This window comes from Trachemys scripta, chromosome 9 (assembly GCF_013100865.1).
Source record: "Trachemys scripta elegans isolate TJP31775 chromosome 9, CAS_Tse_1.0, whole genome shotgun sequence".
In the NCBI taxonomy this organism is placed as follows: domain Eukaryota; kingdom Metazoa; phylum Chordata; order Testudines; family Emydidae; genus Trachemys; species Trachemys scripta.
Window position 1 is genome coordinate 50530609 of NC_048306.1, and position 22949 is coordinate 50553557.

The 22949-nt window shown below is 46.9% G+C and overlaps 1 protein-coding gene across 8 annotated transcripts in view; it reads left to right on the forward strand.

Annotated features, from left to right (window-relative positions):
- Window positions 1–22949, forward strand: part of EPHB1 (EPH receptor B1) — a 357291-nt gene that overhangs the window by 89436 nt on the left and 244906 nt on the right. For all 8 annotated transcript variants that reach the window (XR_004647021.1, XR_004647020.1, XR_004647024.1 and 5 more), the window contains exon 3: window positions 16578–17259. Coding sequence is in view for 3 of the 8 variants with exons in the window: in XM_034780745.1 (XP_034636636.1) it covers window positions 16578–17259 (682 nt within the window). In the remaining 5 variants the exon portion in view is untranslated. The remainder of the gene's footprint in view (window positions 1–16577; window positions 17260–22949) is intronic.

Sequence of the window (22949 nt, forward strand, 5' to 3'; positions counted from 1 at the left end):
GGCAAACCAATTTAATTTTCTGTTTCATGATTGGCTTGAATTTTTTTTGGACAGCTGACTCACCCTTTTTGACCTCCTTAAGGCTGGCAATTGCAGTCTTATTTTTTTTCCTGAATAGATAACTCTGGTTAGCACAAGACATGGTTCACCTTCATTTATGTACGTGCAAAGCATGTAGACCTTTGTATCTGAGTCTGCATTTTCATATGGGTGACTTGCCAAGGAAGGAATAATAAGTAGACCCTTTGGTGCAGGGATACTTTTCAGTATGGGCTGGTCACTCTGTAGTTACATGTAGGCAAACTTTTGAAAGGCTCCTCAACATGGCTGCTAATCTGAGCATGCACTGGCAGGTTTGCTTGAGCAAATGCAGGATTTGCATGAACAAAATAGTGTGTCCAGTTGTTCACCTTATGCACAAGGCTTTCTCTCAGGCACATAGATTCTGCCCTGGGTCTCCAGCCTTCCTTGCAGAGAGAAATTTGTTGACTCTGGTTGTAGGTCTAGGTCCTCCCAAGCAAGAGCCTGTTTGTACTGCAGTAGCCCTAAGGTGCCTGATCAAGGAGAAGGGCTCATTGTGCTAGGCGTTATACAGATATATAAGCTGAGTGTGGGGTTTGTTCACCCTGAAGCCTTGTCTACACTGGCAGGTGAGGTATGGGGTATGTGTAGCTATGTGCCACTGTGAAAAGCAAGCTGTGCCCCCACTGCAGTGTGTAGCTACACCCAGCAGTGAAAGGCTCTGGCAAGGGGACACTACACTGCTAAAACTAGCACTGTAGATAGGGGATGCACTGCTTGGGCATGTAGAGAGCCATGTAGGGTATATACCATATGGTTCTGGAGTTTCTTTACTCACCTAAGCAGTGCCTCACAGTCTATACTGCTATTAATACTTGGGCTGGGGGATGCATCCATTGTAGGTACTCTACATGCTGCCATAAGTGAGCATGCAGCGTAGACATCCCTAAAACATCACCTCTTATGTATGGGTTTTACCCAGATCCATTCCATGCATCACTGGAGCCTCACACTCTTGATCAGAGGCAAAGGAGGTGTGGGATTCCCTGCAAGCTCACACCCAGTTAAAGAGAAATCTGACTCTGCTGAAAGTAGCAGTGAGGGACCAGCAGCTCTGGCTAGAAGACCAAAGCATTAACTTGCCAGAAGTCCTTAACTGCAGAAAGGCCTTGCAGGAGAACAAACCACAAGGAGCAACTAAACTTGACAGCTTCTCTTTGGGGGGAAAGAAATAGAAGTGTTGTTTCTTTCTCTGCCTCCCAGGTTTCCTTGTCAGATACTTCAGAACCGAGTGTCTCAGTCTTCCAGGGCTAAGGCTTGTTGTGTTAATTTAGATGGAATACCTGGACCCAAAGAGCCAAAAGTGTTTATGTACCCTGTCACCGTCAACATCAAAACGTTTTAAATGGGTTTAGTAGAGAGAGACCTCAGCTTGTTTTATACCATGGCAAAGAGACCATTAAACTCCCTTTTATGAAGGTGGATAGAAAGCTTGCTAGATTGTTGGGCTCAACGGGTAGTGATCAATGGCTCGATGTCTAGTTGGCAGCTGGTATCAAGCGGAGTGTCCCAGGGGTTGGTCCTGGGACTGGTTTTGTTCAACATCTTTATTAATTATCTGGATGATGGGATGAATTGCACCCTCAGCAAGTTCGCAGATGACACTAAGCTGCGGGGAGAGGTAGATACGCTGAAGGGTAGGGATAGGGTCCAGAGTGACCTAGACAAATTGGAGGATTGGGCCAAAAGAAATCTGATGAGGTTCAACAAGGACAAGTGCAGAGTCCTGCACTTAGGAAGGAAGAATCCCATGCACAGTTACAGGCGGGGCACTGACTGGCTAAGCAGCAATTCTTCAGAAAAGGACCTGGGGATTACAGTGGACAAGAAGCTGGATATGAGTCAGCAGTGTGCCCTTGTTGCCAAGAAGGCCAACGCATATTGGGCTGTATTAGTAGGAGCATTGCCAGCAGATTGAGGGAAGTGATTATTCCCCTCTATTTGGCACTGGTGAGGCCACACCTGGAGTATTGCATCCAGTTTTGGTCCCCCCACTACAGAGGGGATGTGGACAAATTGGAGCGAGTCCAGTGGAGGGCAATGGAAATGATTAGGGGGTTGGGGCACATGACTTATGAGGAGAGGCTGAGGGAGCTGGGGTTATTTAGTCTGCAGAAGAGAAGAGTGAGGGGGAATTTGATAGCAGCCTTCAACTACGTGAAGGGGGGTTCCAAATAGGATGGAGCTAGGCTGTTCTCAGTGGTGGCAGATGACAGAACAAGAAGCAATGGTCTCAAGTTGCAATGGGGGAGGTCTAAGTTGGATATTAGGAAACACTGTTTCACTAGGAGGGTGAAGTACTGGAATGGGTTACCTAAGAAAGTGGTGAAATTCCCATCCTTAGAGGTTTTTAAGGCCCGGCTTGACAAAGCCCTGGCTGGGATGATTTAGTTGGTGTTAGTTCTGCTTTGAGCAGGGGATTGGACTAGATGACCTCCTGAGGTCTCTTCCAAACCTAATATTCTATGATTCTATGAAAGATAAGATAGAGTAAGGAAGAAAAAACAGTTGAAATGTAAAGTATGAAGAGAGACTGTCACTTAAACAGCATCTCTTGTTCTCTTTTCCTTGGGGTGGAGAGTTTTTAGAATAAACCCCCCTTTATTTAGCAGTCTCTTAGAAGGTAATAACTGGGGGGAAAGAATAAGTGCACTGAAATGGGCAGGAGTTGTTGCTGTTTTTGTTAAGTCCAATCCTGTTCCCTAGAAGACAAACATGCACAAGAAGGGGGAAAAGACCAGCAAAGGGAGAAAATCCAGCTTCTGTCTCTGGTGTTACCTCTTACTTGAAAACTCAGTACTAGAAAAACACAGGATGTGGTCTTATCAGCACCCCATCTCCCCCCAAACCTGGCAGGCTTGTACCCAGGTTGGGCCGCTTAGGGAATTGCTTTTAGTTGGCTGTCAGGTAACAGGCTTCCATCAGTATCGCAGAAAAGACAGTTTTGTCTGGCTAAGCCAGATTCCTCTTAGACAGAAGGAAAAGCGGGGCGGGGGGGGAGAGAGGAAGTAGTCAGGTGGAAAAGAAAAGGTCACATGGGGTAGAGGGAGTGACAATCTCACATCCCAGCTGGTGGTTGGGATTGAGTTGGTGAAGATGGCAGTGTCATTTGGGCCCCGCTCTGGCCCAGTCTCGTCAGGACAACCCACACCGCAGAGATCACAGTACTCCCGGCAGATGGTTGGGATGGCAGCTGCTATAATGGTGGAGCTGTTCTCTCATCTTTTAGTCAGTCAGTGTAGCAGTAGCCTCTTCATCTGTTCGTCCAACCCAGCCAGCAGTTGTTGACTGACAGCTGCTTCTGCTAATTTCTCTCCCCTGCCGCAGTCTTCTCTCTTTAAGAACACCAAAAGGGAGCAACAGGCAGACTAGCCCATTCCCTTCTTATTTTGTTCACTTTTTGTCCATTGATTTCCAGTCCCACACTCATGTTTACCAGACATGATCTTAACATAGTCCTTGAGTTATCAGCAGGGCTTTTTGTTGGGTCTAATTCAGTCTCATTGTCTCCCGCGTGCACCTTTTTCTCGTCATTTTTATAGGTTATTTTGGCCTGTTTTATAAAACTTCACTCACTTTTTACAGTTGAACTCACAGTTAGGGTAAACTTGTAGGCCCAATTAGTAGAGCAGGCCCTGATAATGAGGAGAGAGCTTTCAATAAAAGAGAGAGGGTGTTTTCTCACTTTCTTCTAGCCCAGGGGTGGGCAAACTATGGCCCAGGGGCCGCATCCAGCCCTTCAGACATTTTAATCCGTCCCTTGAGCTCCCGCTGGGGAGCAGGGTCCGGGGCTTGCCCCGCTCTGCACGTGCCGTGGCTCTGCGCGACTCCCGGAAGCAGCGTCATGTCCCCCCTCTGGCTCCTATGCATAGGGGCAACCAGGGGGCTCTGCACACTGCCCCTGCTCCAAGCGCCGACCCCAGAGCTCCCATTTGCCTGGAACTACCTATGGACAGGGCAGTGTGCAGAGCAGCCTGGCTGCCCGTCTGCGTAGGAGCCAGAGGGGCGACATGCCACTGCTTCTGGGAGCCGCTTGAGGTAAGCGCCGCCCGGAGCCTGCACCCCTGACCCACTCCCATGCCCCTGCCCCACCCCTGATCCCTCTCCCGCCCACCAAACCCCTCAGTCGCAGCCCAGAGCACCCTCCTGCACCCCCAACCCTTCATCCCCAGCCCCACCCCAGAGCCCTCACCCCACCCCCCGCATCCCAACCCCCTGCCCCGAATCCCCTCCCATACCCTGAACTCCTCATTTTTGACCTACCCCAGAGCCCACACTCCTGGCCAGAGCCCTTACCCCCTCCCATACCCCAACCCCCAATTTTGTGAGCATTCATGGCCTGCCATACAATTTCCATACCCAGATGTGGCCCTTGGGCCAAAAAATTTGCCCGCCCCTGTTCTAGCTCAAGGGTTCCCAGGAAGTCAAAAGTGAAAATGAGGAGAAAAACGCAGAACTACTGCCCTGTTGCTGGGATGATGGGCAACTGTCTGATTCCATGCCCAAAGTCTTACAGGAGAAAATAGGGAGAAGTTCTTTCTCCTGAACACACCTGAGATAATAGGAGGGTAGTACCATTACTAGATCTTCCTGACCATGTGATCGCCCCAGGAAGGAGAAGCACCAGGAATTAAGTGGGCTGGGCATTGAAAGCTGTAGTATTTCAGTTCAGTCTAGAAAACTTATACCTCTGCACCCAGCCACTGAGGACATCATCAGAGCTGAGTGAGATTGTCCAGCAGCCCCCCCAAACCTCAGCAAACAAGATCAGAGCTCCTACCCTGTCCATAGGAGCAAGGTGGACTCCGTAGTGATATCCACGGTAGATGTTGTCTTGTTCTCTCTTGTAGCAGATGCATAGAAGATAACATTTTCCTAAAAAGATGCTTCAGACCAGTATTGTTGACTTAGCCCTAAGAAAGGATGCCGAAGCAGCCACTACTGCTGTTACTGGTATGGAAGCATCATGTCGGTAGTGGCTCATCATTTTTGGCAACTAGGTGTCAGAGGTTGTGACTTCATGTGGAGCGCTGGGCATTCAACAGCTCTGAAAATTGGGCTAGGGTGTGGGGGAAACTTAAAAATGGAGCCACATAAAACCAGAGCCCAGTTTGTAAAACACTGACCTACTTGTTCTGCCTTAATGTTACAAAAGACAGATATGATGTAAACTAGCCGCAGACATCATTACAAGATTTCACCAAGGGAGATAAGGGTCCTTTTACCCCTGTTCATACTTCCTCAGTGGCTAATTGTGGGTCATGTATAGTTTTCCCTCAGCCTTGATCTTTCTATCTGAGCCTGTGATCTCTCAGCTGCCTGACAGTCTAGTAGAGTCTTTTATCAGGCACCTGAGCATTCTCTCTTGACAGAATATAAGGGCTCACCCAGCCAGAGGTGGATGGGGTATGTAGGTGTGGGGGAGAGAGAGAATGTATTATATCTCCATTCTAACAGCAGCCTATGGAAAAGGACTGCATGTCTCCTCTACAAACTTCATAGGCAACATCATATGTTTACAGGTCCAGGTCCATGGGCAAAGAATGAGTCCTCTGCTCTTCATCAGAGATCCTTCCAGCATAGCATATTGTAAGAGCAGCATGTCACCCTACCTCCAGAGTCCAAAACCATGGTAAAAGTGGGATCATTGTGGAGGAGGAGGTTTTCTTTCCTTCCTCCCACTTAAGGAAATGGAGACACACACGTGTCCCCTGCCCCAGTGAATTACTTCTCTTCTAAGGATCCTTCTAATTTTAATGGCCTCTCTTACCAGCACTGGTGAAAGCAGCATTGATTGATACCAGCATCTGTCAGATAATCTTCTGTCCTGCCTGTTTTCTGCAGTGTCCTTAGCAGCCATTGAGCAAATATCTTCCTGTCAACTGATTGGTTTTCTGTAGCATTTACCTAGAGTACGTTTGTTCCTCCAGAGGAGAATAAAATCCGGTTCCTGCTGCCCAGGAAGGGGTTTCTGTGGCACTTGATGGAAAGAGCTGGAGCTATAACCCTAGTGTTCTAACCAACATGGGTGAGCTATTGCTGATCTCCAAATGGGTATTATGCTGTCTCTAAACTAAGCGTATTGCTTTGGGGCAAGGACAGTGGACCAGATCTGCTTACATCAGTGTAAGTCAGGAGTCAATGGAATTACAATAGTATAAAGCCAGTAACAGAGAACTGGGCCCCAGGCCTCTATAATACCTGTGTGCAGGGCCACGCACACTGTTAGCACTTCTTAATAATGGCTCTTAGAACTTTATATGGGACTTGCTGGCACTGCCACTCAAACAGGTGCTACATAAAGTGAATTCTGTTCTGAAGCTGTGCAGTGGCTTCTTCCTGCCTGGCTTCCACTTGGATGCCCATGGAAAGAAGACTTGGTCTATGGCACAGTTGGCTGTATGCATTTGACTTGATACACAGAATTGTATCTCAGCCACACAGACGTAATCCTTCAGATAGATCTTGTCCTCAAGCTGGCCCCCAGGCTTCAGAAAGGCTTTCCACATACAGACAAGTCTCTGAACTCCCTTCCCCCCTTTTCCTCCTTCCAGGTAAACCACTCAGTTAAGTCACTGTTCTCCATCCTCTCTCTCTTTCACTCTCTACCGAAAGGCTTGTAATTAGGAAACATTAGCAGGCTCAAAACAGCTTTCATACCTGGAACATCATCCATAATTGCACTCAGCAGTGCTCTTCCCTGGCTATTAATGTCACTTTTATGAAGTAATGAGGAACAAAACACCCTGAGGCACTTAAAACATCTTTCTTATACAATACCAGTCTTTGAGGAATGGAAGCATAAAATAACCTGACTCACATTCCCCTGACAGAGAAAGTGATAGACAAAGTCAGGGACAGAAAGGCGGCGGGGGGGTGGGAAGGGCGGCGGGGGAGGGACGAATCAGTTAGGAAGACTGGCTTCAGTTTAATAGATGGGTATAACAGATTGCTAGCTAGAGGGTTACAGTGAGCTAGATACTACAACAGAGGTGGTACAGAGGTAGGCCAGTGGATGGATGGTGAGATGGATGGCTACATTAAAGCAATGAAAATATATAAGGACAGATCATTGCAATAGTGAAAAATCCAATATACTTCACATGGTTATGTTTTATCTTGGTGGAAGTTTTCAATCCCAACTGAATCTAGTTGTGTTTTACAGCTGGCTGCTAAGACTACTTCAGTAGGCAGGGGTTGTACATAAGTGCGGTTACCATTTGGGTTCCTGCAGTCTTCCTCCTGCCACAGTGGTCCGCACTAGCATTTCACAATCCTCTAACCTGTGATCTTGCATTCTGATCACTATCTGCTTCTTATTTTGCCCTCCCTGGAGTCAGACTTAATTTTTTCTGAGGCCTCCAGCACCCAGGCCCAGGCTTTCAGAACTGCTCAGCTCCTATTGAGGCACCAAAACAAGGGCCCCGACTTTGATTTTTGTGAGAGGCGCTCAGTGTGGGCTCTTGTGAGCATCTCGCCTTTGTTCCGATGCCTGTTCAGGAGCTGAATGACTGTGAAAATCCAGCCCCCGTAGCCGGTATTGACAAATTACCAAAATGCCGACCGGAATAGCAAATGAAAGGTAGCTGGTAATCGCCCCTCATAAGCAGGTACTGTGGAAGCCCTCAGGAGGCAGGTGCAAAATGTGCATTATGAAATGCAGCATGGCAGAACAAATCCTTTTTCTTGGGCTAGAGGCAACCTGTTCCATAGGAGACTCAAGTTCATAATGTCTCAAATTCATAGATTCTAAGGCCATAAGGGCCCCTTAAGATGATCTAATCTGACCTCAAGAATAAACGAGGCCACAGAACCTCACCCAATAATTTTTGCATTGAGCCCATAGTTTCTGCTTGAGCTAGAGCCTGTCTTTTAGAAAAAGACCCTATGCTACTTCGACTCCCAGTGATGGAGAATCAACCACCTCAAGAGGTAAATTGTTCCAATGGTTAACTACCTTCCCTATTAAACATTTATACCTTATTTCTAGTCTGAATTTGTCTAGCTTCAACATCTAAGTGTCGGCTCATGTTATGCCTCCCTATCCTAGATCAAAGAGCCTTTACTATGAAGTACTTGTAGACAGCGCTCAAGTTACTATTTTAACCTTTTCTTTGACAAAATAACTAGAGCGAGCATCTTTAGTCTCTCACTGTAAGATATTTTTCCAGGCCTTCAATTATTCGTGTAGCGCCTTGCTGAAGCCCTTTGAATTTTTCATCATTCTTTTTGAAGTGTGCACACCAAAACCAGCCTCAGTATTCTAATAAAGCTCTCACTGTCATAGAGAGAGATTACATCCGTATATTACCTCAAAACCAGACCAGAGTGGTGAAATGGTCAATTCAGTTTGGATGCCAGTCTATGCTAAACAGTGTATCCTCCTGTTCCCATGCCTACTTGAACATTTAAGCAATATTCTTTAAGTATCCTCTTGTAACAGCACAATCTTAGTCTTTTGTTCAGCTTAACAGCTCTCAATAAATATGCCTAAAGCAGGTTTGTGCAATTTCCTGGCCAATGCAGGTGCTGGACGTCTGCACAGCAGTAATAAAATGTATCCAGATAAGAGTTATCCAGAATATTGTAAACTATATTGACTTATGACCTCATAACTCATGTATGCAGCTACAGCTCTTTCTCACAGCCTGATTGCTATGGGTGAAATTATTGTCCCATTGAAGTCAATGAGAGTTTTGCCCATGACTTCAGAGGAATTGGTTGGAAAATGGTTTGGTTTTCGCCAGAAAAGCTTGACAAAAATTGAATATATATATTTTTTTGTTTTCATTAAAACCCCCAAAACCAAAAATTTTCAATGTTAGGTAACCGAAAACAAACTTTTTGGATGAAAATCTAAATTGTATGGCTAAAACCTGTAGAAAAGAAATATATTCTGGCCAACCACTCACATTTGGTTTTCAGATTTTTGGTTTGCAAATGGAAAAATTGAAAATGTTCAAGGAAAGCAGGTACTTTCCATGAAGACATGCATTTAGTCAGAACCCAATATTCTATCTAAAAAGAAGTTCAACAGCAAATGCAAATTCAAGCAGCCCTATCTCTCAGCTATGCTAAGGAGCAGTTGGGACAAAAATGGCTTCCGTTTATCCTGTCCAGCTGAGAATCAAGAGGAAAGGCAAGGAGCATGTGCTGGTGTGGCTAGAAGAGGCATTGCTTATCTGTTTCTCACAGCAGCAGCCCAGTGGGACGCACACAGCTTGGGTGTCTGCTTATCCTTTAAAAGTGGTTCCCTTGGATTCTTGGATCTTTAAGCCCAGTGGAGAGTGTGGGGTATGTGCTTTAAGCCTATGGGTTTCAGTCTTGAGGGGCATCACTTGGCACCTTTAACAAAGCCACTTCACACACAGTTGAGCCCCTTCTGTATTTGGAAAAGATAGAAGAAAGCTGGTGAAGAATGTAGAGAGTGTGGGGGTGGCAAATGATGCAGGAACATAGGAGCAGCCAGGCGGGATCAGATCCGAGAGCCATGTCATCGTAGGTCCTGCAGCCCTGGGCTTGAAGTGGTTTCCATCATATACGGGATTTACAGTTTGGTTCAATGGTGCTCAACCCCCGTGCACACACTGTAAAAATTGTTCCAGCCCCCTGCATGTCATCCAATGTCCTTTCTCCAGCAATGATCAGCACCAGCTGCTTCAGAGGAAGGTGCAAGAACCCTGCAAAGGGCAGTTAGGGAATAACCTGCCTTCAGGGAAAGTTTCTTCTAACACCATCCGTGGGGGGCTGGCGTATACTTCAGAGCATGGGGACTGATGTCCCTTCTAAAATTCTTGGGTTTATTTTTAATACTTGTTTTAGCTCTGGCTATTGTTTTTAGCCATCTGAGTGTTCAGACCTCTTTTGGGATCCTGCTAAGCTCCTGGACTCTCTTTGTGGCAATGAATTGCAGAGGCGAACTGTGCATTGTGTGAAATGGTATTTCCTTGTATCCTTTTTGATTTGCCACCTTTTTGGTTCCATGGAATATCCCTTTTCTTTGTGTTTTGCGACATGGTTAATAGAAGTGCCTGATCTGCCTTCTCTGTACAAAACTTCCCTGCACAACTCAATACTGGAAAGAAGTTATTGACATGAAACAGAGTTTTCCCTCAGACGAACTGACAGGAGATATATAGACAGATAACTAAGTGGATGGTAAACAGATACTTGCATGTAGACGAAAGACAGAACAAGTGGATAGGTAAAAATGACATATATAGAGAGACAAACATATGGATAGACTTACAGATACAATACACAGACAGGGGCTATAGAGAAGAGAGAATTGACTAAGAGAGTAAACAGAACAGATAGCTAGACCAATGGTTCTCAAACTTATTACATAGTGCCCCCCTTCTTTGAGTCTGTAGTAATGTACACCCGGCAACACAAATACATAAACATATACATCCGGTGGTGGTGCTTCACTTGAATCAGTTTTGGTTTCTTGGTTTTTGACTTGAGCTTTTTTTCCTGTTGCACAAATGAGCCAACGATCCATTGTAATAAGAGCAAAAGCAAAATGGCGATTGTGGTCCAGGCTCACAATTAAATGTGCACACTGTGTTGTAGCTAACAGGTTAACATATAGATGGCAACAGCTCTGTATAATGCTATGCAGGCTTACCAGGAATTTGTCAAAATGCACAGCACCATCTGAGGGCCTGATAGGTCTGGAGGAATGAGCGTTGCTAGTTATTCACTGCTGTGTGTAAAATGTACACAGTAAGATTCCCCCCACCCTTCTTAAAGCTTCTCATATCCCCCCCCCAATACATTCTGGCCTCCCTCCCCCCCAGGGAGGCCTGCCCCCCAGTTTGAGAACTTCTGATCTAGACAGATGGATATAGGTATTGATAGACAGATGGGTAGAGAAGAGAGAGAAAACAGAGCTGGGGCCAGGGTGGAGAGAGCAGAGAACATATATTGCCAAATGTTGCCCATTGACGCTAGATGTTTCATTTGGGTGGTACAGGAGTAAGCAGAACAGTATGTAGATCCGAGTCACTTGCTTGGCCAGCTCTCAACTCTTCTCCCAAAAGTTCTTTTCAGTCCCATCCTCCACACCACTTCCTCCCCATGGTACTGCGGGGAACCGACTTGCATTCACTGGATGACTTTGTATGTTTCTTTCCATCTCTAATGGCTCAGATAAAGATGTGAATGTCCATTGCTCTCCCCAACGCTCTCTTTCCTGCTCCTTCTTCATGCTCCCAAGCTCTCGCTGCTGCTTCCAAAAAGCTCTTGCCATCTCTTCCTCCTTCCTGTCCCCAGGGATTGTTTGTGCCTCCTTTCCGTGCAGACCAAGTGAGTTACTCTCCCTGCATCACGCTGGTGTCTTCTGATGCTGGCCTGGCGACGGCTCTTCCCTAGAACTCCACTAGCTCTCACTACCAGAGCCACACACATCAACCCGATTAGCTGCAAGTCTTCATTCCTGGACATGCCCTTAAGACTGGCTTTACACAGGTTGTATTAGAAACAAGGTTGTCACAGGCTTAAAACTACAGTGTAGGTATTACTATGCAAAGCAACCATAAGACGTATCTATGATTACCAGTTTTAGGCCGGATCCTCAGCTGATGTAAGTTGAAGTCTGTTGCCTTGGGCTACTTTGATTTATACTAGCTGAGGGTCTGGCCCGTTGTGTTTAAGAGGTAGCTGAATGGAGCAGGATTTTTCTGTAGGTAGATAGACCAGTGTAGATATACTATGTGTACAATATAGATCTGCCGTACTCTAGTCGTTCTTTAAATGTTTTATGCATGGCCACAAGTTATTTGCAGCATTACCACATGATAACGTGGCACAAGTACCATACCTGTATTTTATACCAGAAGGTGAATTTATTTCTAATGGCAGGAGCTGCCAGGATGTTTCAGCTCATGAAGCATGTACGAATCCCCACTAAAATGATAAGGGACAAATTTGAGTCCCTGGTAGCATAGGTTATGGTGCCTGGAGCAGGAAGGACGGAGGGATTTTCAAAGTGGGGGAAATCCCCAGAGGGGAAGTGATCCCTCTAGAATAAGCTTGTTGGCATGTGTTGGCACCAAGATGCTGTGAAGAGCGCCTCCAGTGCACAGAAACAGCCGCTGGCCACTCCCTTGACTTGTTTCTACACGATCCATTCAGGGCAAGAATGACAGACTGCATTCAGCTGACAGCTTTGGATAATCACATGTGTGAGCCATCGGAATAATGACAGCTGAATAGCAAGGCTCTTGCTGCTATGGTTACCGGCCAAGCTCTTTCCCCGGTTTTTCTTTGCTTTGCGCTGTTGTTGTTGTTGTTGTTGAGTTGGCTCCTGGAATGGGGAGAGGGAGGGCCCGGGGAGGGGAGCCAGGAGGTGGAACAGTCCATTATACTCTCTTTAGGTCTCCCAGCTGGAAGGGTTTTAAAGCTCAGCAGAGACAGGGAAGAGCACTGACTTAATCCCCAACGCCCTGAATTATTTAAAAGGATCTTGTCGAAACAATGAATTTGTGGCTGTTATAGTGGCAACAACAGACACAGCTGTTACAAAGGCCACAGGGATACTCCCCAGGCAGGAGCTGGTGCTGTTCGGTGCCTACTCACAGGCCTGGCAGAGCAGAGGGGAAGGGCGGGCTCCATGAACTGCTGGAGCCTCTTCCAGATAGAGTTTCTAAATCGTGTGGCCTCTGTCGCAGCTACCTGCTCCCTCCTTCGCTTCTGCAAAGCCTAGACAGCTGTGTGAACAGGATGCCATTCATGTCAGTGGGATCCAGCAATGGTCTGGACCTCATGCATGGGGCTCTGTTGGAGAAGCAAATTCCCCAGCATGTGTGGCTGCATGCGAGAAGCAAGTTCTTTCCTGCACCTGAATTTGCAGAGACCACCTCCCCCCCCACATGCGCCCTGGTGCTCTGCAGACTCATATTCCCACACACGCCTGGCTCTGCCACCCAGACAGGGCCGGCTCCAAGGTTTTTGCCGCCCCAAGTGGCACCAAAAAAAAAAAAGCCACGATCGCGATCTGCGGCGGCAATTCGGAGGAAGGTCCTTCGCTCGGAGCGGGAGTGAGGGACCATCTGCTGAATTGCCGCCGAACAGCTGGACGTGTCGCCCCTCTCCGGAGTGGCCGCCCCAAGCAGCTGCTTGGCAAGCTGGTACCTGGAGCCGGCCCTGCACCCAGACCCCATTCCCTGATTCACCACTTGCCTCTTTCCCTTTCCACTGAGGAGCAGAGCTAAGCCCAAACCTAGCCTTCTGAGGGTTGGGAAAATAGCGCCGATCTCAAGTGGAACAATCCCTGAATGAGGATTTTCTCATCCTCATATTTAGTATTGCTGTAATGCTCAAAACGTGCTGAAACCTTTCCAGACATGCTGAGACAGGGTCCTGCAGCTCCAAAGAGCTTGCAATCTAAGGGCATTTAAGCCATGGCTCTGCATAGGGGCAGTGCGGAACTGACCTAAACTAGGAAGAGCACCTGAGAGAATGTGCCTCATAATCTCTGCTGCAGCTGCTACTTGGAGGGGTGGGAGGAGACAGGGTCATGTTCACCGTGCCCCCCTATCCCGATGCATCATCCAGCTCCTTAGCAGTTACTCTTCCCAGAGCCCAGTAGTTGTGAGCGGCCCCTGTGTGGCTGTGCAAGGGGAGGGAAGCTTGCTTATCATCGAGGCCAAGGAATGTGTGAAGGGAACTCATCTTCTCTTTTGAATTAACCTCTGCACATTAACCTTACTTTAGTCCTCTCCCCCACACATATCTGCTCTGCACCCTTCCCCCAACCTTGCGGAATCCATCTGCAGCCCTTGCATATCCCTCCCGAGTAGATCCCACCTCTGCCCACCCCTTGATTTGAACTTTTCCCTACGATTGATTCCCAGTCTGGTATCTTGCCTCTTGGCTAGTTTTAAGCTGGCCTAACCCACCCCGTTTTCTCTGCCTCACCCCAATACACTGGCAGCCCCACTCTCCCTGTACCTCCCAACCACTCTCCCTTCCTCACACAGACAGCTCACTAGCAGAGGGAATGCTGGAATAGGAAGGACTCCTGAGAGAGTTACAGTGAGGTGTGTCCCAGCTGCAGTTGCCTAGATCCTCCTGTGGTAGGCTGCTCTTGGGATTTGCTTATGGGCTCCTGCCCCTGCAGCGTGTCTGAGTGATCATTGCTGGCACGGGGCGTATTTAGCCTGCTCTCCCTTGCAGCTGCTTTTGCAGTCAATATCCTTCGGGCTAGTGAAAATCCATGAACTTTGGGGGATTCACAATCCACATCTGAATTTTGCAGCACTGCTCAGGATCCAAGCACCCTGGGAAGTGGTGTGGTAGGGAGTCGTCTATGGAAATGGAGTTAGAACCAGAGCTTGACATCTAGAATGAATGTTGGTACAGGCCTATGACTAACATGCAAACCAGGCAGGCAGTGACATACGAGCGTGTAGGTGATGACAAATTGGAAGGACTGGATGTTTCTCAGGGAGTTTGCATAGGTCAGAAAAACTCCTGGAGCTGATGCTTCATGGCCAGATAACTGCTAAAAGATAGACAGACAATTGTCTGAAATTAACTGGATTCTGGTCCATCATGCAAAGCCCAAAAATGGAATGATAAACCTCCTGAACCAGTAAGCCAGAATGACGTCAAGTACCCTTCAACTGTGTTCTGTAATGATAACAAGAAAACACTGGGTTCTGTCAAAATGACATCTTGTTGAATGCAGAGAAGTAATATCTTTGTACAGCTTTCATGGCATATTCGGGAATAGGATGCGGGGAGAGAAGACACGATCAGGTGGGGTTGTTTGCCACCATCTGTTCCTTGTTTGGTTAACAACAATTAGTCACAATGCAGCCAGGCCACCTTCAGCTGTGATCCTGTTAGCTCTCATAAGCTTGAGCACAGTTTGAACTGGGGTAAAATTGTCCAAAGTGCCCAGCGGATGTGTGTATTCTTACAAGATCTTGTACGAATACACTGGTACTCCAGATCTTACACCAGAACTCCAATTTATTAGTGGAAATGTGGACGAAAATATTTATCAGACTATTTAAAAGGAAGCACAAGGGAACAAAATCTGTGATAACATTCTGATGTTGCAAAGAGGCAGCATATTGTTTTATAACCTCCTGCTTCCCTGTCAGTATGTTAACATCAGCACATATAAGGACCCTCAAGCATTTTACGTTGTACACACAAAAAGTTTGCCATACATAGACATATGACACTGGCACTCCTAGGAATTATGCATCGCATCCACTGTAGCACATAAAGACTGCTGCGTGAATAACGCTGTTACTAATAAAGAGACTGTAAACACAGACTAGTTAAAATTAATGGATTATATGGTTATAAATGAATGGATTATATGGTTATAAATCTGTCTGTAGGACTCTCATGTCATCACAACTATTTACAGTTAGCTGCTGCCCCTTAGTTGAAATCATATCCAATTGCAAATCTGCATTCTCAGTCTCTGTTTTGCTGATTTTGTTACTCATGAAAGTGAGAATCTGATAGCACCGCCTAGAGCATGATGTCTCACATTTTTTCAGAGCCACATGCTGACTACATCTTAATAGAGAAATATTCTTATATACCATTTTCCCTTCCACTCATGAGTGTATATGGATCATCTTTCCTCCCATTTATGCACATGTAACATCCCTGTGGCAACTAGAGCAATCACTCACATGGAAAAGTCATTTTATATTGTCTTTGACTATGTCTTCATGCAATTTAGCAGCTGGAAATGAGGAAGAGAGCAGCACCATGCAACCAACCAGCTCTCTGCAGATCACCAGCAAGTTGTCCTCAATCTGAAAACCTCTGGCTTAGAGACATAGTGCGAGCAAGATTTCTGGAAGCTTCATCCACATAGCTCTGCCCTTCCATGGTTAAAAATTGCTCATAAGCTTTGCCAGTCATCGTGACAATGTCTCAAAGTGACGAGATGATGCAGCATTGCACTATCTTGAAGTGTTGGGAAGAGGCTTGGGGATGAGAATGGGGACAAGAAATGAATAGGAGACAATGAGTCAGTGGTTAGAGCACTGGCCTGGGATCCAGGCAATTTGGGTGCTATTCCCATCTCTGCCATTGACCTGCTGGGTGACCTTGGAAATGTCACAGCACCTCAGTGTACCTCAGTTTCCCCATCTGTAAAATGGGGATAATGACACTGACCTCCTCCTTTGTAAAACGCTTTGAGATCTACTGATTACAAGTGCTATTAGTATTATTTTTTATTATGAATGTGAAAAGCATCACGGTACCTGAGCATGCGTGTGTGTGTGTAGCTGGGGCAGTTTCTCTTCTTCTGCTTTTGGACTGGTGGTTTTGCTTTGTATTTGCTGATTCCATAAATCCTGAGCCCTAATCATGATTTTCTCTCACCCTCTATGTCACTAACTCCCCGCATGCGGCAGTGATTAATGGGCCAATAGGTTAAAGTGTCATCGCTGTGCTGGTTTTGCTGAACCCTTCTCATTGCCTGTTTCCTCTCCTGTGTTAATTCTGTCCAGTGGGAAGAAGTCAGCGGCTATGATGAGAACCTGAACACCATCCGCACTTACCAGGTGTGCAATGTCTTCGAACCCAATCAGAACAACTGGCTCCTCACCACGTTCATAAACAGACGGGGCGCTCACCGCATCTACACCGAGATGCGCTTCACTGTGCGGGACTGCAGCAGCCTCCCCAATGTCCCTGGCTCCTGCAAGGAAACCTTCAACCTGTACTACTACGAGACGGACTCTATCATTGCCACCAAGAAGTCGGCCTTCTGGACGGAGGCGCCCTACCTCAAAGTGGACACAATTGCTGCTGATGAGAGCTTCTCTCAGGTAGACTTTGGGGGCCGGTTGATGAAGGTGAACACCGAGGTGAGGAGCTTCGGACCACTCACCCGCAATGGTTTTTACCTCGCCTTCCAGGACTATGGGGCTTGCATGTCACTGCTCTCGGTCAGGGTTTTCTTCAAGAAGTGCCCAAGCGTGGTGCAGAACTTTGCCATCTTCCCAGAGACCATGACTGGGGCAGAGAGCACCTCTCTGGTGATTGCACGTGGCACCTGCATTCCCAATGCCGAGGAGGTGGATGTGCCCATTAAGCTGTACTGCAATGGTGATGGGGAGTGGATGGTTCCCATTGGCCGCTGCACTTGCAAGGCCGGCTACGAGGCTGAGAACAATGTGGTCTGCAAAGGTAAGACTCTGCTCAGCCTGGGTATTGTTTCATGATGCTTTGCTTTGCTAACAAAGGGGATGCCCCAAAGCCAGCTGAGGTTGGCCAGCGCCTATTCTACCATTGAGGGGCTTCAGTGGTGCCCTCAGGGATTGTCAGGGATCTGAGCATTGTGAAGTAGATACCACTTTGCCCATCCCAGCTCTGCCCATGCTTGGCATCAGGAGGTCTAAGGTCATTGGCCTGCAACTGACGGAGATGGCAAATGCCATCACAGGACTCTCCCTCCCACCCTACCCCATAGGAAATAGTTGAAAATGAACTGTGGCACATTTATAGACCAGCTGGGCACGCGGTGCATAAATAACCCCAACAATGCAGGAGTGTTAACTGACCTCACACTAGGCACGAGTCTGTAGTGTCCTGGGAGAGCATCTAGTGGGGAAATACATTCAGGGCCCTGTCAGCTAAATCTGACGTGGAGTTCAATTCAGTCGTGTTCGTATCCTTGTTTGTTCTCTTTCCTCTAACAACTGTGAGACCAGCTTTTGTTCACCCCACTGTTTTGGGGAGGAGCTTTTGTTTGTGCAAATGTGTGAGCTAATGCATTTGCACGTGAACGAGTGTTTTGGGGTCAGAAACACGTAACTGGTGATTCTAGATATGTGTGCAGTCCTTGGTGGCAATGTGACAAGGGGAAATTGAGCGGAAAGCCTGCTAGACATCCAATAAATGTGGCTTATATCTTTCTCCTTCCCTTACTAAGGTGGAGAATCATCTGCTTTTAATCAGGGGTTCACCTAGGTAGTTGAGTGAAATGCTCCAAACTCCTTTGGAATCTTTAGGCGCATGGTGGATGCCAGGCTGCCTTTCCCCTTCATCTAGGCTGACCTGAAATCAGCGGTGGTGTGTTTCTAGCAGAGCTCTGTCCTGGGTAGGTGTTATTCCAGAGCATAGGAGGTGTTCAATGGAGTCTTTTCCAAAGTGGACAGAAACCTGAGAACAAGACATTCAGTGAGAAAAATTCCAGCTACAAAATAGAATGTTGGCTATTTTTTCTTTTCGTTTTAAAGCTGTATGGGGCTTTAAAAATAGCATTTATTTTTATTCTATTTTTAATACCTTTGTGAGAGCTTGAAACCAAAGTTACTTGCACTCTCCATATTCCCCAGTTTCCGTTTGGCAAATCAGTTTCATTCCTGGGTGCTTCTGGGATTGGCACCCAAGCCCAGAGAGTCTCTGGAAAGATGCCTGTCAACTGCAATGGTCTTTTAATCAGTCAGCACAGATCTGCACCCCTCCCTTTGGGTTTTACTCCCTTGTTTGTCCAGCAGCATCAGTGATGTCAGCACAATCGTGGGAACAGAGTCAGTCAAAATCCTGCTACAAATCCCGTGGGACTGGTGGGATGTGTTTGACCAAAAATAGCAGCTATCGTTTGCTTTCTTAATTCTCTCCCATGGAGTAAGAATGAAGGATTTAGAATGGAGAACAGTTTCGATCCAGACTGTTAAGGCCAGAGTTAAGGCCTACCCACTTGATGGTGTCCTTCAAATTGCTCCGTCTTGTTGTTGTTATAAAACACATTGCATGTGTGACTGATGATCGTTTGTTAGCGCTCAGGCAGGGGCTGCACTAAAGGAAATCAAGCAGCAGATCGTTCTCTTGAAGAAGCCTGTGCAACAGCTGCCGCATGAACGGAAAATCTCCGAAGTGATGTTTGTGATTTCCCAGCTTCAAAGGGCTATGCAGGACTGCATTAGCTGGCTGGGCCTCTTTCATCTCTCTCATTATTTCCTGAGCGAAGCTGCAGGAACCAGAACAATCCTTGATTGGTTCTGATTTAAATGAAACTCTGGGAACAGCACTCTGATTCTACCTGTTAATTGGAACTTTTCTCTTTTTTCTGGGTTCTGCCATCCAGGCTGTCAATTTGATACCGCCTGCTGGAGTCCTCCGCGGGGCTGGTTTTAGAAATACAGAAATCATGCTTGTTTCTTTTGATGTCCTCTTTTTGAGGTTTTTATTAATATTTCCAAAATTGTACTCTGTTTTTTCTGTAGATTTACTCATATTCTTTCCTCCCAAATTACACTGTTATTTATAGCAGTTCATTTCAGGATGCTGAGAGGGGAGGATTTTCAAGTGTTGGCCATTGGGGAACCCTGACACCATCAAGCCTAGAAATTCAGATGTTTGCATTAAATCTCTTTGTTTTATGCTAAAGTCAGCCACGGCTGTTTTGAAGCTTCAGTCAACTCCCTGCTGTAGGCCGACAACATGCAACATCAGGAAATGCACCAAGCTCATCCAGATTCTTCATAGAAATTGTGTAACCTTGGCCTCCGAGGACTGTGGCTGTGTTTAATGAAGATGTTGAGGACTGATCAACGTACTGTATGCAGGATTGCCAACTCTCGGGATTTCATTGTGAGAAATCACTGGCGCTAGTTGTATAATGATGCTAAAAGCTCCAGCACTCGTATGATTTTTGGACTTCTCCAAGGGATAGCCCACTCTGATTGGTTGCCTTCCCCACTTTTTCACCTTCCTGGAGAAGAACAGCCAATCAGAGCTGCTGCAGAAGGCAGGCAGAATGCCCCGCCCCAACCCTAGGAGCCGAGGAGTTTTTAAATAGTGGAGGAAGGAGAATTCCATAGGAGGGGAAGGGGGAACAGGGAGCAGAAAGAGCCCAGCAGTTCCTCTGCCCTCCTCTCTTGTGAGCAATGGGTCAGTCCAGGAAGGGAAGAGAAGAAGCTCTGAATCTGCAGGAGGAGCAGAGAGGTGATGACTGACAAGGGACAGATGTGTGTCTGTGGAGATAAATTTGATGTGGGGGCTGGAGTGGTGCATAATTAATTGTTGGGCTGGGGGAGTGGCAGATATAGGGTGGGGGGTCACAGAGTTAATGAATTAGATTGTTGAGGGCTGGGGAGAAGGTGGAAGGCCCATGCCATCAGGCAGCAGTCCGAGTCCCTGAAGAATTCCTGCTCTGGGAACATTGGGGAGAATGGGCAACACTGTAATAGTCAGACACACTCAGGGGTGTGGGGGGAGGGGAAGAGGCAGGGGGAGTTCAACATTGAAAGCCAGGTCAAAACCCATGACAAAATCTTTTAGAAAATACTCTTCTTCTCTTATGGCAGGAGGGCCAGGGCTGACACGATTTTTGAACTTTTGGGGTTGGCAGTACTGGGTATGTAATGGTGTGTTTATTTGCAATAGATTATTCAGCCACTAGATGGCTCTATGAGCTGAATAGAGGTCCAGCCACAGTGTGGCCTTGGGTAAACAAGGAGGACAAAGCTGGGACTCAAGCTGTGTAGGGACTTGTGTGCATGTGTCTGTAGTTGTAGCTGTTTTCCTTAATTAATTCTTCCTATTTTAAAAGAGCTGTGATTCCATATATCCTAAAAAGGTGCAGAAAATATAACCAGGCTTGGTTCTCTCATAGTTTTTCATCCAGGCAAAAAATTCTGGTGTGGGGGTTCCCTTAGTCAATAAATAATTAAGGAGACACTGAGCCACAGGGAGAGAGTGAGAATGATTCTTGAGCCTCGTGGTTAGGCACCCACCAAGTAGTTCTCCAAACCCCCTACTTCAGTGACCAAAGGACCTTCCCAAATGTCAGTGGGGGAGCAGAAAAACATTATCAAGATTTGTAGAAAGGGAAATAAAAGACAGAAACAAACTCAGGCATTCTATTGAATGGGTGCTCTCTTAGAACACTGACTGCTTACTATTAAAATCTGGTCTGAGGTTGGACTTCAGGGTCTTAACAGCTCGTCTACACCATATACCATGTCTGTTTCTTTAAATTGTTTTGTTTCATCAGGACTCAAGGCAAATCGGAGCAGATGGCATAGTGTGGGTCATGTAGACTCACCCTACTGGTAGGGACCAAGGCGTGACACATCCATAGCAGATGGACAATACCAGGGTTCCCAAGCCATGGATAATTTCCTGTCCAACTGCTTTAGCCAATGAATGGTATGTGTGAATTGAGTCTGCATCTCCTTGCAGATGGTCCTCCAGAGGAAGCCAGGTGGACACAGAGTTTAATTGAGCTACCCTGTCCCAGGGGCAAGGCTGGGAACTAATTGTGACTCTGAGAGTTACAGCTCACTCCTTTGTTCCCCTGCTCCTCTCCCGATCCTCTGCTGGTGTAAATTGGTGTAGCCCCTTGTAGTTCAGTGCAGCAGTGCAGATTGACATCAGCGGAGGATCTGGTCCAACCCATGATACATCTGCCCTCCATGAAGGCTACTTTTGGCCAGTCAGCCCTGACATGCTTTTGCTGATGTACTTACTGATTTTCAGACTGCATAGTAATGGGCCCAATTCCTTGTGATGCCCCTATAGGGTAGATTGCAATGTAACTTGCATTATAAGCATATATTGGACTTCACTGCTATAGGTCAGTTGCAGATTACTTACCCTTCGGACCCAGGGAGAGAGCAACCAACCACAGAGTGATTGGTAACTCTCAGAGTCACAATTAGCTCCCTGGACTGCCCCTGGGGTAATGCAGCTGTGTTAAATTACAATATGTGTCTATCGGTATAGACCAGTGTGACTTGCTTCTCTCTCTGCAGCAGCTGAGCTTCCCTGGCTGGCATGTTGGAGGAAAGGGGCTAAGGCTTCCTTACCAACCAGTATGGGAGGGGAGTGGCTGCCCCGCGAAAGCTGCTCTCCTGGTGCTGCAGCTGTTTTGGGCAGTCAGTACAGGGCGCAAAGGAGATGTCTTGTGTTCCTACTCCCCGGCACACTGTTCTAAGGGCAGGTGACGGTCCTGCCCTAGGTGAACTGTGGTTTGTTCAGCACCTACCACATTGGGGTCCTTGTCTGTGACGGGGGCTCCTAGGTGCTGCTCTAATACAAATAAGTCATAGTAACTGAAAGCTTCAAGCCTTTATCATGAGGTGTGTAGTATAACTTCCACATATCCTGGTTTGTTGCTCACTGATTGGTCAAGCCCAGATACATATTTGTAGATGTCATGCCTCTAGCCTTGGTGACCGCAGTGGTGTTAAAGAGCCTGACCATCTCAAGTGGTCAAAATCATGACTCAGCCTCACCCCTCGTCCCTCCCCAGATCGTGAGATTTGCTTAAAAATCATGAGATTTTAAAATAATAACGCCTGGGTCTTTTTATTTACTTTCTGGGTTTTGAGTCTTTAGGAGTCATGTGTTTTGTGCAACCCTGAGGGCTAGAAACTTGCTCTGGTTTGAAATGAAAGCTGGGTTCTAATGTTATCACAGGACTCCAGGAGCTGGGGCTTTCAGGAAAGCATCAACTATCACTGAGATTTGCCATAAAACTCAGACACTTGGCAACCCTATGATGCTGGTCTGTCTTACGTGCTGGTTTTAGATCAGTGTGCTCCACTGACTTCCATAGAGTCGCTCCTGATACACGCTGGTGTAACTGAGAGCAGAATCGAGCCCTCTGCACGCAGCAGAACCATCTGCATATCCAGCAAATTCTCCTCCTTGCAAACTCCCAGGAGGGCCATGGATTCTGACATCTGTGCAAAGCCTTCGTCAACCTGAGCTGCTGAGATGAGCCACTTAATAATCCTGGGGGAATTGTCACTAAAAATTCCTGGGATGTTAAGGCTGAGAAAATGGGCCTAATTCCACTGCAATGGAGAAATAGGCTTGTATTGTTTAGGTCCCTCTCCCCATCCCCCGCTCCCCACCCCAGAACA